At 39.9% G+C, this 16,573-nt stretch overlaps 2 protein-coding genes across 4 annotated transcripts in view; one reads left to right on the top strand and one right to left on the bottom strand.

Annotated features, from left to right (window-relative positions):
* Positions 1 to 16,573, top strand: part of Ppp2r1a (protein phosphatase 2 scaffold subunit Aalpha) — a 37,036-nt gene that overhangs the window by 19,674 nt on the left and 789 nt on the right. For 2 of the 3 annotated variants that reach the window (XM_051148418.1, XM_051148417.1), the window contains exon 14: positions 157 to 248. In XM_051148418.1, coding sequence (XP_051004375.1) covers positions 157 to 248 — 92 coding nt within the window. Of the gene's footprint in view, positions 1 to 156; positions 249 to 386; positions 845 to 16,573 lie in introns of those variants that run through there. The other variant, XM_051148419.1, reaches the window with a different exon arrangement.
* LOC127192328 (vomeronasal type-1 receptor 4-like) lies at positions 13,118 to 14,113 on the bottom strand. Its single transcript, XM_051149642.1, has one exon. The coding sequence runs from the start codon at positions 14,111 to 14,113 to the stop codon at positions 13,118 to 13,120; it is 996 nt and encodes a 331-aa protein (XP_051005599.1).

Below are 16,573 nucleotides of genomic sequence, written 5' to 3'. Positions count from 1 at the left end.
TGCTTCCAAGTCTAGGGATCAGGGAATTTTCACGTGTATTTTTGTGTGTGTCTCTGTTCTCTGTCTTGAGGACAGAGCCCTTTTCCTATCTGTGACCACCCCGATCCTGCCCAAGCCTAGTCTAGCTCACTACCTTCTTTCCCCCTCACTTTCCAGTACCCTGCAGAGTGAAGTCAAGCCTATTTTGGAGAAGCTGACCCAGGACCAGGATGTGGATGTCAAGTACTTTGCCCAGGAGGCTCTGACTGGTAAGGGCCTGACAGTGTAGAGCCCGTGGTCAAAGGGTGGATTGCAGTATGAGGGCTCCTGGGAAGGGGGCAGTACTCAGCAGTACGGGTAGAGAATGTGGTTCAGTTCTGAGGTCTGATTGTCCCTTGTTTCTCCAGTTCTGTCTCTTGCCTGATGCTGGAAGAAGAAGCATTGCCGGCCTCTGGTGTCCACCCTCCAACCCCCACAAAGTACCTCCCTTAGGGAGGTGATGGGGGACCAATGACTGTCACTCCCTGTGCATGGTCTTGACCCCAGGCCCCTCCTCCAGCACGGTTTCTCCTCTCTGTCGCCTGGGAAAACTGTCCACCTCCCAAGGGATTAGGGCAGTACAAGTTGGGGCAGGACAGCAGCCTGAAAAGAAAGGCTGGCTGTTCCTGTTCATATTGGGAGAGATGGGAGCAACCTAGTCACTGGCTCCTGCTGCTTTAATGGGGACCCCTCCCCCATATACTTACCACCCCTCTTTCTTACCCTCAACCATGTTTTGTGTGTGTGTGCGTGTCAACTGTGCCATTTTTATTTTATTCCTTTCCCTACTCTTTACACGGAGAAATAAAGGTATAGAAATAGTTTGGTCCTCTAGTCTTAGTCATCAGAATGGGGGAAGACCATTGCCATGGGGCTTGTTCTCTGCTTTCTCTCTGAGGAGACCATCCTACAGCTGTCAGTCCTGTCCCACGAATGAGGACTTGGGTCCAGCAAGAGTACAACAAGAAACAGCAGAAGCTCCAGAGGCTGTTCAAGGCAGAGGCCTGGGATGCAATTCAGGTTTTCAGGCACTGGCGAAGTTAGCAGATTTGTGCGGTATTAACTATGTTAGTGCCTGTGAGTGTGGAGCTCTCTGGGCCACTTGCTGTGCGCTCAGTTTGGCTGATGAATCCATGTGTACCTTTGCTGGCCAAACCTGCTTGCCAGATTTGGTTAGGGTCCTGTGAGGAGTCTCAGGACATGGCTGTATCAGTGCTTTATAGGAAATCTATATGAAGACAGAACCATTTATCCTCAGTATCTGCTTTGCCTTTATTTTTTTTAAGATTGATTTTTACAGTTCTTTTTATCAGTTATATTTCTGTGTGTAGCCATGCATGTGCAGGTACCCCCAAAGGCCAGAAGAGGGCATCAGCTACCCCGGAACTAGAATACAGGCACTTGTGAGCCTTCTAACGGGGATTTTGGAAACCAAATTCTAGTCCTCTGAAAGAGCAACAACTACTCGTAACCACTGAGTCATTTCTCCAGCTCCTGCTCTCCATTTAATAGGGAAGTACTAGTTTTTAGCTGGCTATATAACTTGGTTCAAGGCATTTTCTGCTGGAGCATAAATGTTGGGCAGATTGACATGGGGAGAAATAGTATGCACAAGCTACAACACGGAGTGCATTATCCTCCTTTCTGTGCTTCAGAATGTAGATCCGGTTGCTGGAGGAGGGGCAGCTATCTCAAGCCAGGGAGGCTCTAGTGTAGGCTAGGAAGGCCAGACAAGTAAGACAGCCTTAGACCCGGACACCATGGAGCTGTTCAGTACTGGATCCTCTTGAAGATTACCACATTTCTGAACAGAACAGAAGGATAGGAGACCAAAAGCCTCCTAAAGAGGAAGAAGGCACTTAGAGATACAGGGTCTACCAAGAAGGGTCTCACAGGAATTAACATGACACGTTACTCAGCTGGATGGTAGCATTATGTGACTAATTTTTAATCAGTTCTGTGCTCATGTTCCTGTGCCCCTGTTTATTAGCCCTTGTTGGGTTGGAGATTGAGTCTAGGGTAAGGGATACCAGTGAAATCCTCAGACTGCTGCATGCCCCAGAATGGAGGCTTTCCTAGGTGAGAACTGGGCACATGGTCTGCTATTACTCCAGTCCTTACCCCTGCTACAGACTGAACTATGCACAGAACTTGGAATCTTGATAGTTAGTACTGTCTGCAGGCTTGGTAGAAATGCAGGAGTGATGGCCATAGCACACACGTTAATACCTTGTCCTAACAATGGCTCCAGGGAACCTCTTCAGTAACATTTATGAAACTGCCTTATGTCATCCAGTTTTCCTTTCTGGATAGTGACTTTAAAGGCAAGGGACCATGATGCTCAGAGACAAAGGATCCACTTGGGTGATGGACATGGAGACAGGGCTACAGGATTGGGTGGGGATATGATTGAGATAAGAACAAAAGATAGGTGTCACTGACCCCAGGATGGGCTTGGGGAGGAGATGGTCACCCTTGCCATGAGATGGAAATGTTGGAATGCGTAGCCGGGTCTTACAAATTAGGCCCAGAACTTACGAATACAGTCAGAAGGGACAGGAGCCTCCATGTCCTTCAGAGAAATCAAGGTAGTATTAGGTGTGGGTAACGCTTTGTTCAGTAAGCCAGGCCGTCTGTGGAAGTTGAGGTTTGTTCCTTGGAACCTTGACCTGGTTCAGGGTACAGATACCATGTGGAGCTAAGGTGAGCTCATCCACCCCACCTTCTCCTGTGGGCCGGAGTCTCCACATCTGCACAGGTGTTTTTTTGGTTCTTTTCATCACACCGATCATGGGGCACACACACTGAATTTATCTTCTTTCTGGTTATGTAGCTCTAGGGAGGGTTACAGTATTTTCCAACTCTTAGACAAGATCTGCCTGGGGTATATGAGCTACAAGCAGCACTGGGAAGGAATTACCATGGGTCTCCTATTGGATGAAGATTACAAGGTTGCACATGTTCTTACACAAGGAGAATATTCTGTCTCGCCTTACCAAGATGGAAACAAGACATCGTTTCCCCGTGTTTAAAATAGAAAGAGGTCAGAACACAGCCTCCGTCAGGCCTGTAGTCTCTGCAGTAGAGTAGGGTGTACCAGTGTGGTCTAGATCCTCACCAGGTAAGGTCTAACTCAGTTACATCTGGGAATTTGGCTGAGGATGAAGGGCTTTTTCATCCTGCTGACAGATTTCTCCCCTTTGTTTACTTCTGCTCACTCTACTCCAGCCTCGCTCTCTCTCACTTTCCTGAGGCACCCAGTCTTTGTGCCACAGACTTACACACATTAATTTGGGATCCTTTTGCTTTATGTTGAAGCAGTCAAGCAGGTATTATCTAGTCTTAGCCTGCAGGGTGTGCCTAGGCATGTGGATCTAAATTGTTTGATCATGGCTACATAGTGGGAACCTGTCTCACAAGATTTGTCATCCTCTCTGTTCTGAGTGGATCTCTTTAAGAAGTGTAATGCATCTCACTTGCTGCAACAAGACACTGTGCCAGACCAAATCACGCTTCCTTAGACAGTGTTTCCCCTCTCTGACATGGAGATGTTTTTATGGCTTCCATAAATTCCATATCCTGAAGGAAATATGCCTTCTTAAGTCATCTCTGTAGCTAACAAATCACTCTTTAGGAATTTCCATGAGGCTCTACCACATACAGATTGAGAGCTTTTGAAAAAAGATACATCTGTCCCTCTGATTTCTGCCTTCAGGCATGATGTTTTAGTATTTCCTGAGATTCACCATCTATCCCTTGTCAACATACTAGGTCTAGTGTAATGGGAAGCGCAACAGCCACACTTCCCTGATTTATTATATATCTGAATGTTTCAATATTGATGAAAATAAATATATCTCTAGGTGGTAGAGAAACAAAAATCCATACCATGTCATCACAGAACAGTGGACTATCCCTACAACCCCAGAATATTATTAACAGTAAAGAAAAACAAGAATCAAAGTGAACCAACAGACCTACCATTTCATTTGATTGGGGAACCTCATCGAATCTATCTCTGGCTCTCCTTGTTTTCTAACCTAACCCTTTCATCATATTTTATGAACATTTGAAAACAACTCTCTTGATACTCCACATAAATCAAATGTCTTTATTAGAAAGTATGACTTACCCCACTAAAAGTCATAGGCTTAACAGTCTAATATCTTCCCTGAAATCCTCGAGTACTGTCACGTCATTTTATTATTAACACTATAAACTGCATTTGCTATAGGCAAAATTTATCTTTGTTCATGTCAACTCCTACACCTGAGACTCAGAGATTATTGCAAAAGAAGGGTGTAAAGTTTGTAAGCATTAATGCAGTGGTGAGTTTGCTATGAGATTGTGTCTCCTAGAAATGTCAGAGAGGATGCACCCATGAAGTTTTACCACCATGGCTGGCCAATAAAACCTAAAACAACAGCATCAACGATGATAACTTGTAAAGGGGAAAGCTTGCCCTAGACAAAGTACTATGAACTGGGGAATGCTGACAGCAGAAATGCTCTTCCCCAGTGACAGATCCACCAATTGTTTATTCAATAGAAGCTCGTCAATGCTGAGATCATGTTGTATTTATGTATTTAGAAGAATAAATCAATGAAAGGAAAAGGCCATAAATTTGAGAGAGAGCAAATGGATGCATAAAGGTGGTTGTAGGGAGAAAAGGAAATGGGAAAATCATGTAATGATGTAATTTACAAAATCAACAATAACTTGAGTCTAAGTATGTTATGTCTAGAGGTGTCTCCTGCAATTTCATTGCACCTTATTTTAAAAGTTCTATTTTACATGTATGTATGTATGCCACTTTATGCCTGACACCTGCAGAAGCCAAAGTAGAGTTACAGGAAGTTGGAAATTGCCATGTGTGTGTGTGATGGGAAATTTGCAAGAGTAGCCAGTGATCCATCTTAACATCCCCACACTTTGCATTTTCGCCTTTGGCTATTTATATTATGTGCAGTTTTTTGACACATTGCAAGATGGATAGTACATACAGTCTGCACTCTCATTCTTGTGTATCCACATACATTTGTATCATTTATCATCTATATGTGTCTATATAGAGAGAGATAAATATATCACAGATGTACATTTTTGTAAACAGTCATCCATATGTGAATTAAGTATTTCCTGTTCTGAGAATGTGACTTAGAGAAATGAGTAATTATCTAAAAGGTTAGAATTAACATGTTGGTGATAATGTTAGGAAGCGGTTCTGTTCTTAAGGGAGCTACAGCAGCTCATTAACAGAAAGTGGCTGACAGTTTGGAAACACATGGAGACTATTGTGCTTACGTTCACCAGACACCAGCTGGAAAGATACATAAGACCCCAAAATGTGTGAAAGACACTGGAGGGCATGTCATAGCAGACAGATAGATACTCATGAGGAGAAGGATAGTTTTGGTAGTTCTGAATGTGGGGAAGGATCTGGATGTCCTACACATAAATGCATTATCTACTTGTATCTGTACAGAAAGGGAAACATGGCGGTACTGGCCCAAAGCATGAACCCATGCACAGGAAAGCAGGGAGTGACAGTTACACTACATGCAGCAGTGTACCAGTTTTGTCAAAATGAACAGCAAAGCAAGTATCCAGAATCCTTCAGGCTTGTCATATTTCTATTGCCCTGTTTTCTGTTTCTCAATTGCATTTATAACACAGAAAATATAAAGAAACAGAGGATCCAGATCAGGTATAGATGAGCAAATGTACCTGTGATAGATATCTTTAAGTTGTGTCCATCGGGTAGTGCTGGGTTGATGTTGATGCTTTGGAAGACAGTCAGAAAGCAGGTACTTCCAAAAGAGACACCCCTGCCCTGTCTGGGGAGATAGAAAGGCAGTTTGCAAATAAAGTCACTGAAATAAATCTTCAATCTACAGTTGCCATTGTCTGGGGTACTCCTGGTTTGAAGAAGTTAGCTGTAATTGAGTATCAGAATCAGGTCTGTCGGCTTCACTGTGCATGCCATACAGTAAAGAGATAGGAGAAAGGAATTTTTAAGAACTCTGACCACAGTCTGTAAAACGAAAATCATTTTAACAGTCACCTCATTGCTTACCATTATGCCATTTTTCTACATTCAGGACCCAAGTAAATTGAAAGGGAAGGATAAAGCATACATAGACTGCAAGCCTCAATCAGCTGAAGCCTGGCATTTCCTGGCTACAAGTATTCTTAGTTGGGATATTTATGTTAACTTTCTTTTACTAAAAAGCTCCTGACAGTTGCATTCTGAGTTTAGGCATCACTTCTGATGATGCTGACATCTTTTGTAGATGGATCATACTTATTCACTCTTCAGAATCCATGACGCAGGCATACTTATAACTTAATTACAAAGATGAGAAAAACTATAGTGAGAGGCTATAAGTTTCACATTGTGTAAGGATCAACCAGCATGTGAAACTGGCTGAGATTTGAGAACAGGCCACCCTGACAGCTAATTAGTGGGTTCTTCAAATGACATGACTACTCTATAGTATTTTAGAAAGGAAGGTTTCATAGTAGAAAGAACAGTAAGAGGCATGTGGCAGAATCCTGAGCAAAAAGAGAAAGGAGTATACACCTAACAGCCAAAATTCTGGACCTGGCCATTAGAGAAGCCGTGAGGGAGGGTTAGGGACAGCAGAGAAAGGGGAAGACCACATAGCTGAGGTGGTAGGGATACAAGGAGAATTAGCTGCAGAGAGAGAAGTATGTGATCTCAGGAAGTGGAGGTGAAAAGAGCTAGGATCCTCATGGACTTTGAATTGTATAGCAGGTACTTGTGGTACTGAAGAATCCTGGAGGCTAGCATGTACTTTGGTATTCTAATAGGCCCCACAGATATCCATTTGTCACTTGTCTTTTGGCATTTACGGAAATTGAGTTTTCTTTAGACCTGGCATGATATGTAACATTACATGAACAGCAGACATGTTCTCTCATGTCATGTAAAGCCTTCCTTGCTTATGACTGGCATGATTCAACTGTGCCTATCCTCTAGAGAGGAGATGGGGCGGGGAAGAGGGGCCCAGAACTTATTTAGAGAGAGGGGGCAGGGCCCAGAATCCATAGTCAAACATTAGCACTTACTCAAACTATTTAATCCCTTCCTTTGTTCTGAAGTAAGTGCATTCCCATGACTGCTTCCCTCTGCAGAACTGTAGGATAGGTTCTAAAGTCCCAACAGCCAGTGTGTGTGTAAGGAAGGCAGCCTAATCCTGAAACACAGGTTTGTCATTCTGTGACCTCTCCCCAAGAGCCAAAATTAGCTTTTCATCTGTCAGTGGCAATGGCATCAAGCTTGGAACCCAAAATTGTTTCTGACAAAGTTTTTATCTCAGTTGCTAACTACACTCACTTTTGTCTCTTTGAGAGACCTTTGGAGTGTTTTGGAAGTGGACTTTTTTATTATTGGTGAATGCTGGAAAAAAAGTAAACATGGAGTTCAGATTCTCAGGGAAATGAGGATGCACAAGTCTTTGTGTTTTCTCTGCTTCTCTGACATTTTACTAAAATTGAGAGTGGATATCATTTCAAATATGCCATTGAAACATTTCTAATAAAACATAAGTAAATTTTACTTAAGCCAGTCCTTTGATATACATGTAATCATTTTTATATTGTAATTGTATTTGGAACTTTGTTTTTATTTTAACGCATTTTAATTAAAATAGGATTATGTACCTTTCCCCCTTCCTCTTTCTCCAGCCTCTTCCCTCCAAACTATATCATCTTAAGATTAAAAATTAAGTTTGCACACCAAAGAGATTGATGTGATTATTTTTCATAAATAATTATATTGTGGCTAAATGTTGCAGTACTTTAGAACATGGGAAACCTCAGTTTATTTTGATACAAGTTCATATGTGAATACTGGGGGCTAGGATTCAGTATGTGCGTTATGCAGTTCTGAGCTAAGAGAATGTTTTATGCTAGAATGTCAAGATGCATGTGTGAATTTTTCCATATAAAGAGAGAGACTTAGAAAAGACTGCTACTTTCGAAGCTAAATTCTCACACAAGGTCAGATGCTGGCTATTTTCGTCTTACTTTTTTTTCTTTTGCTAGAAAATGGCTCAGTGGTTAAGAAGAGCACTGTCTGCTCTTGCAGAGGGCACAGGTTTGTGTCTCCATACCCACAAAACTACTAACAACCATCTGTTGTTATTTTGAATAGTGTCTTCTCTCCTCCATGGGCCTTGTTTATGGCATGTACATGCATACATGCAGGCAAAACTTCCACACAAAAAATAAAGCAAATCCCCAAAATTCTTTTTTTTCCATGTTTCAGTTTCTATTGCATAGCTGTAGATTGTTGTACAGTTCAAACACAATGTCAAACCAGATAACATTTTAGTTTGAAGCTCCCCTTCCTAAGGGATTGATAATTGGTGGCTGTTGGGAATGGAGAATCATTTTTCTTTAAGATTGTGGTCACTGGCAGATTGGTTATGTTCCAGTGTATGACTCCACATCTATGGTATATGTCCAGCATAAAAGTTGAACTCAGTTATTAAAAATAAGGGGAGAGAGAAATGGGAAATGCATCTGTGGAGAGTTAGGGAGATTAAAATTAGGTTAATATGACCAAAATTCATTGTATGAAATTCTCAAACCAACAAAAATGTTATATTAAAGATTTCTTCCCTTGCCTTTTCTTGAGGTTTTGTTATTTTTGTTTTCTATCATTTCGTGTGTTCGTTCTACCCCATGGGGATCAGTTTGAGGAATAAACTTGAAAGTCTTCCTTATTTTTTCTGCATCTGTGCTTTTCCTGAGGCATGCATGGTAACATTCTTGTAGAAGCATTCTAGTCTAGCAATAAAGCTGCTCTGATCACATCTAAAGACCTTCTAGGTCTGTGCCATCTGCCTGGAATGCAAGCTCACCCTTAGTACACGTCTTTAATCCCAAACAGTGAAGATAAAATTAGTTTTTGGAAGGAAGAACTGATGTTTGAAAGTGATGTCTAATTGAGGAGCAGAAAAAGTGACGAGTAGGAGAGCCATTTATTAGCATAGAATATTCCCAACTCTCACCAGAACAGAGAAAGGAGAGGCAGTGCAAAGAGAAAGGGAGAGGGGACAGTTTTTCTTTACTGGGATAGTTTTACAGAGACAGGTTGTAGAGAGAACAAAATAGACACAAGTTAAGACAGAAGGGGCCAGAAGATTAGATCTCTAGAGTTAGTTTGACGTCAGAAACTTAGAGAAACCCAATTGACTCTGTCAATTTGCAGAGGAGTTTGAACCAGAACAGCTGAGTTGAACCAGGGAAGCAGAGTTCAGAAAGAGCTATAAAGGGTGAGCTCGTTCAGCTTTAAGTCTCAGAGGTTGAAAACATTTTAGGCCTAAACTGGCTTGTATGGAGGCTAGAAGATTCCAGGTAGGTCTAGATTAGAAGATGAAGGCAGTAAGCTTCCAGGATAACAATTACATCAAACAAATAAAAGTTATCACATATGGCACCTATGAAAGTTAGATTTACATCTGGAGCCCACAATTACATTAGGAAAATAAAAGTATTCTACACATTATAAATTCCAGTATATATGCTCACACTTCTAGACTTTAAATGACCATCTCCCAAAAAATGGGCATTAAAAAACAAGTGATACAAAAATAAGAAACATTGCCCATTAAAACCAAGGAGAGACTAGTGAGGAAGGATAGAAAGATGGGGACTGATGGTGATGGGGAAAAGAAATAGCATAGAGCAATGTGGAAGCTCTGCTCCAGAATCTGAACTGCTATTTTGTTGAGTGAGGCAGGAACTTGAGAGAACACTGATTAAGCAAACATTGCTCATGGGGATAATATGAATATCCATATGATATAACAAGGACAGTACATAAACCCTTCTTACTTAGAGCTAAAATATTTATGATTTTAGTACTCCCTTCTCATTCCTAAATCTACACTATATGCTCCCTGATACCTTATAACTTTGTTTGTAGAAGGAAATTATTAAAGTTGTTTTATGTAAGTATACTAATATTTTGCCTGCAAGTATGTAAATACACCATATGAATTCAGTACCTGAGGAGTCCAGAGAAGGGTGTCGGTTATGAAGGACTGAAGTTACAGGTGATTATGAGCTGCGATGTGACTGCTAGAAAACAAATTTGGATCATCTGAAACAGCAGCCACTGCTCTTCACTACTAATTCATTTCTCCAGCCCTGATATCCTTTAACTTTTAATTGTTATAAGTATCAGTCTTTATAGTCCTTGAGTAATGTTAAAGAATAGAGTTGGGAGTTCTTAGCAACCTTTCATGGTATAACCTGAAAGTCACAGACTATATGCACACACGTGTGAGCACAAACAGAACAGTAAAAACAACCAATTGCCCCCTTTCTCTTGTGAAGTACACACCCATACTATTTGGTATAAGTTTAACTCTTACAGCAAATTTGGTTCTGTCTGCTTTTCACAGATCAATTTTTATTTTATACTGGCTTACCCTGAAATTGACTTAACATCAAAGCCTAAAATCCCATTTCCATCTGTATGGAGATCTCTGAAAAGAGCTGCTCAGACATTTACCCATACTCAGAGCACCAAGAATTGGGCATGGCCTGTAACCATGTGTAAGAAGATAATAATAACCTCCTAAGTCTGTGTCAACACATATAAGAGAACATGAGACCATCAGAAATCAGAATAAATTATTATATCTGACATGCAGAGCTCTTATATCTTTATATATACCAGCCATGGATCTTCTTCTCAGGAAGACTTTCCATAACTACATGCTTTGCAGGATGAACTTGGAAATCAATAGATGCCACTGTTTTGCAAATAGTAACTTACGTTCTAAATTTTCCTAGATGTTGGAAGCTCTAAAAACATTTCAGGCATCTAGACACACTTCATCAGATATAATATAAAGCATGTTTATTGGCTATGGGGAGACAAACTGACATTTCCTATGCTCTACAATGATACCATGCCCCTCTCTTACTGATTTTTTTTTTAACCTCATGTGGACCCTCAATTATGAGGGGCTGTGACACTGATAACTTTTTGAGAGGTAAGAAGGGCTATCAGAAGTGGTGCACATAACATGAATTCCAGTGAAACAGACACGTGAAGTCAGCCAGAATGAAAAGGGAGAGAATTCAATACAACATGCTCAGCTCTAAATTAGAAACCTACATCACACACCTCCTCCAAAGGGTGAAGGATCATTGCAGAAGAGGGCAAAGAAAGAATAAAAGCCACAGATAATTGATTACTACAAGGAAACAGCAAGGCAGCTACATATATGAACTCACAAGAGTATGACACCATGCGCAAGACGTGTGCAACCTTAAACTAAACCAATTCCCAGCATAGAGATCAGATGTGGGCATGACACCTCATGCAGAGGAGGAGCTATTGGTAATTGAAAGCTGGTAATAAGGACAGAGTCACTTCTTTTTAAGAATGTGCCATAGAGTGAGTTAATCATGCACCAGTTGAAAGCCACACATCTAAGGTATATGGATAGCAAAAATTGGACTTGATGGGTTTAAGAAAAAAAGGAGGATAAAAAGTTGCCCAGGTAAGGAGGGCAGAAGTTGGAACTCATAAATATAATCAAAATAAACTAATAAAAAGAACTAATCAAAATGGGGAAAATGTCTTTAATTATAATGAATACATTGCTTAAAAGCAGAACTTAAGTAATTACTAACATATTACAAACCCATTCTGAGTGCTGCAGTAATATAAAAGGTATACATTGCTGTGTCATGAGGAGGTGAAGGGGAACATCTTACAACAGGAAAGTATCTTCAAGAAAGCAAAAGTTAACTAGGCCGAGTAACTTGTCCCATAATAGTTTGTTAAACCAAAAGCATTTCCAGGATGGAAATCTAGATGTTCTCTCTGAGGGCTGTTTGGCTCTACATTTGACATCCAAATGGGTATAAAATATCTTCAGGGTGTAAATCCATGACATTCTCTCTGTGGGCTATTTGGTTTTACATTTGAAATCCAAATGGGGGTGAATGTGTGGTTCTTTAAGTGCAGATACACTTTCATACCAAGGGTAAATTCATACACATAAGACACATAAGCCAGTTGAAACCAGTCGTATACTGTGTAAATCTGTTACTCTTGTCAAAATAAAATTCCTGATTTTGAACACTTTATGGGAAAATCTCGCATCTTCCAAAAGGGTATCTTCAAAACCATGTTGCATGACAAAAAAAAATCACAAGAGCTCATGTAGCACACAGGGATCAACAGGGAAGTGAAACACCTGTCTGGCAGCAAATTGTGAAAACTTATGCAAACCAGGGAGCCAACATTAATACAACTCAAAGGATATTATCCTAGGACATAATCACCTCCCCCTACTCTTCACCTCATAAAAGCTGCCCCAAGCCAATATCTTTATTCTGCTGAATGGAGAAACTCAAATCATGTCTCTCTCAGCCACTGCACATGAGCCTCAACAGAGAAGCATTAGAACACTTTTATGTAGTTGAATTCTGTAACCAATATGGAAAAGTATAGAAAAATTTAATGCACATGGAATTCTAATACAAGTGTAAAAGTCTTCACACTTAATGAAATGCTACATAAAGTAAAATGCGAGAAGCCAATCTGCTGTGAGATGTCACAGTAGTTAATGTCCTAGTATCCTTATGGAATCCAGGGCCCCGCTCTTCTGGACTCCTTAGACACCAGGCAAAAAATGTGGTATGCAGATACACATACAGACAAAACATCCATCCACATAAAGTGAAAAATATGTTAATGTACTTTGTCATGGTTATAAATAGCATTCTTTTGAAGTCTAAAATTTACATGCTTTTTCCTTTGAAATTAGAATATTTTCCTCCCAATTTTCACAAGATAGTTCTATGTGGAAAATAAACATGATCTGAGTGAATACATGCTCATGTGTTTGTACATAGAAGTACACACCTATATATTTATATACATGTGCATTTATCATAAGAGTTTCTTTATAAAAATCACTTCTCACAAGTGTTAAACTTCCTTATAGTGGGCTTAAACTTCTTTAGGACTACAAGAAAATGAGAATTCTTTCAACTTTATTTCCATGTTTATTATGAAAGGGGATGGTTATATATTCTGTATTTAGGTACAACAAAGCCTGGAAGAACTGGAACCATGTCTCAACAGCAGAAAAGGGCTGATGCAGGAAAAACACATGGAGACTACTCCAGTGGCATTCACTATCAACTGACCAGGATTGAGTAAAAAAGTTAAATAGATGCTAAAGAGGGAGGAGAGTGTGTAAAAGCATACAAAGGTGCTCACCAGGAGAAGGATAGTGTGGGTAGCTCTGGTCTCGGGGCAGCATCTCAAGGAGACCTTGGTCCTGACCATGTGCTGCATCCTCTGCTTGTGCCTATGCAGAATGAGAACCATGGAGCTGCTGGCCCATAGCATGAGCACCATACACACAGCATCAGGAAGGGTCATGTAGATAACATGAAATATTTCACCAGTTTCCTCCCAAGGAAAAGAAGAACAGCATTCCAAATCCATTGGATGAGTTGTGTTTGGATTGCACAAACTACCAGTTATGTGTGCAAGTATATCAGCGTTTACCAGGAAAGACAGGATCCAGGTCAGGCATATGAAGGGGATAATAAACTGAGGGGCTTTAATTTTAATTCTTGCCCAGCTGAAATGCCTTGGTCTGATGGTGATGGCCTGGAACACACTGGATAAGCAGGTACTGCCAAATGATACACCTCTGCCCACTCTATGTAGGTAGAAAAGCAGCATGTACCCAGAATCACTGGGGAAACATTTGACACCAAAAGCTTCCATCGTCTGGGGCACTCCTTTACAGAAGAGAGTTAAGAAGTTGGCCAAGGTTAAATGCATCAGAATCAAGTTCATGGCCTTTATTTGATTCTCCTTGAAGTAAAGCAAGAGATAATTGTACGCCAGATAGGAATTGCCTGAAACTCCAGCCAAAGTTTGTATTAAGAAGATGATTCCTACAGCCGTGTGTCTGTCCCTCATCTTGTAAGTTACTGATTCCTGAGCCTGGGAATCCTGCATGGGAAGATGAGGCATGGGCTTCAGGTAGTACATCACTTGTATCCCATCATTCTCCATCTACATTAGCCCCTCAGGATTTATTGTTAACTGATACACTGTAGCTTATTACACCGTTTCTTATCTTAAACCATTTAGAATTAGAATTATATCACTTTTCCCTTTACTCCTTTCAGTCCTTCCTATGTTCCGGCCCTCCAACACCTGGCATGCCTCCCCACTCTTGAGTTAATAGCTTCTTTCTCTTTGTATTAGTGTTACATAATCTAACACTAATATAAATGCATATTATAAGTAACTACATAAAATGCCTCTGAGTCAAGTTTTACTATTTGTGTGTATACGGTTTTAGAGTTGACCACTTTGTATTGGGTAATCAGTAAGGGTATTATTCCTGGGAGGTATCTGTGGCTTAAGGAAGATCATAGAAGAGGGAGTGAAAAGATTGTAAGATCCAGAATACCAGGAAGAAATATTCTGTTCTCAAATTAGCTGCATAAACAAGCTTGTAATAGTGGCAATGCAATATATGTGACAATGGGGAAAGTGAATTTCTTCATTGTTTGCCACTCATAGACAAAAATTACAAATGGCTAATAACTTATAAGCTATAACTACATAAATTATTTGCAGTGAACAAATTCTAGCTATATGCTAACCTACTAAGATGTCATGTATGAATATTTGAAAAAGAGCTGAACGTGGAGTGGTTAAGTATTTCTGAATTCAAGCTTGGTAAAGGAGAAATTAGTAACAAGGAAGTAGCTGTGCATTATCAGAGAGAGTACATCTATTCAACAGGCCTTCACTAGACTAGTCTCCTGGATTCTTTATTATGTTATATGTTTAAAAGCAAGGTGTAGGGTAGACATCATTAACCTCAAGCCCAAGAAGGTACAGGCAGATGGAAATCTGTGAGCTTCAGGCTATCATGAACTACATAATGAGTTCCAAGCCAGCCAGAACTATGAGCTACATACACACTGACACCCTTTTTAAAAATAAGGTATCTGATTTGCTTTTTGTAACTTTTAATTGTTCTTTCAACAGAATTTTCTGTAAAAGGCATCCATTTGCCGGTGTATATTAATTGTGTAAGCCAATGTCAATTAAGATTGATTATTAAGTATTTGAACATATTCATGAACCATGGGAAACACAGTATCTCAGGAGCCTGCCTCATGATGAGTCCATACAGTGAGCCATGTAGAGCATGACTTCCAATTATTCACACAGAATTCACATGTTCCCTATTTAGGACCAGTACAAAAAGTGAGTGTAAAAGATTCAAAATTTACAGAAAATGGCATGGAAAGATCATAAGTGCCACAGACAGTGAGTGGATGACTAAAAGAAAATGGTATTTCCTGCGAAAGGAGATGCTGCACATGTGAATTCACTGCAGTTGTAATAACATGTAGAAATCCCGTATAAGCTCACCTCAGGCAAAATCTTAGCGTAGAGGGGTTTGCCATGAAGTCCTGCCTCCCCCAACCAACCAACCCCCAACAAAACAATCAAACAAACAAAAGTCCACAGATAAAAAGGAGGCCTAAACTCCACACAAAGAACTGCAGGTAACTGAATAAAGCTGGAAGCAGGTGAGCTGACTCTTCCATTGTAAAATCACACCACTCTATTATCCAGTGCTGAACAGACAGCCTTGAGAATACACACTATTCACGTTACTCAATTGGATATGTATATATATGTATATATATGTGTGTGTGTGTTCATTTATGCATCCAATAATAACTGATTAGAAAGAGGCCATGAATTTGAAAACAAATGGGTAGGCATATTTTGCAGAGTTTGGGGAAAGAAAAGGAACAGAAAAACTTAAGTAAAATGCAAACTCAAAAATATTAAATAATAATTGAGATCAATTTGAGTGTATCATCGTATTTTTAATGTTGGGATTTCTTTTTATTTTTAAGACAGGGTTTGTTTATGTAGTTCTGTCTATTCTGGAATTTACTATATAGATTATGCTAGCATAAAAAACGCATAGTGATCTATCAACCTCTACCACTGTAGTTCTGGGATTAAAGCATTCACCATAGCAGCAAGAAAAAGTATATTCTTTATGCATCTCTGCACTTTCATATCCACTTCCTTATGAACTTCCTAAACCTGAGTCATTTTTAAATGATGAAAGTATTTCCAAAGTAATGCAACAAATAAGTTTCCATACGAATACTACAAACTCACAGTATCTCAAATATATTCACCAGGTTTTAAGAAGAAGTTTATCATAATCTAAGATGCTAATAATTTAGAAAGATGTGCTTACTATCCCAGTATTGCTGCATATTCCAAGTTAGAGAGTAAGATCTAATCTGATTCCCATACAAACTCTCTTCTATGTAGAACTAGATAGTTATGAAAAATCTTCCCACACTTAAAAACATGTATTGGAAGAATACATGGTCGTAGAAACTTGAAAATCCAGTCTAGATACCAGAGGTGGGAATTGAGCAACTGACTAACTCACAACACAGCTCTAACTAATTAAAAATC

Source organism: Acomys russatus, chromosome 7 (genome assembly GCF_903995435.1).
Source record: "Acomys russatus chromosome 7, mAcoRus1.1, whole genome shotgun sequence".
NCBI classification, from domain to species: Eukaryota; Metazoa; Chordata; class Mammalia; order Rodentia; family Muridae; genus Acomys; species Acomys russatus.
The sequence above is the reverse complement of the archived record's forward strand: the minus strand, read 5'-3'. Positions and strand labels throughout refer to the sequence as shown.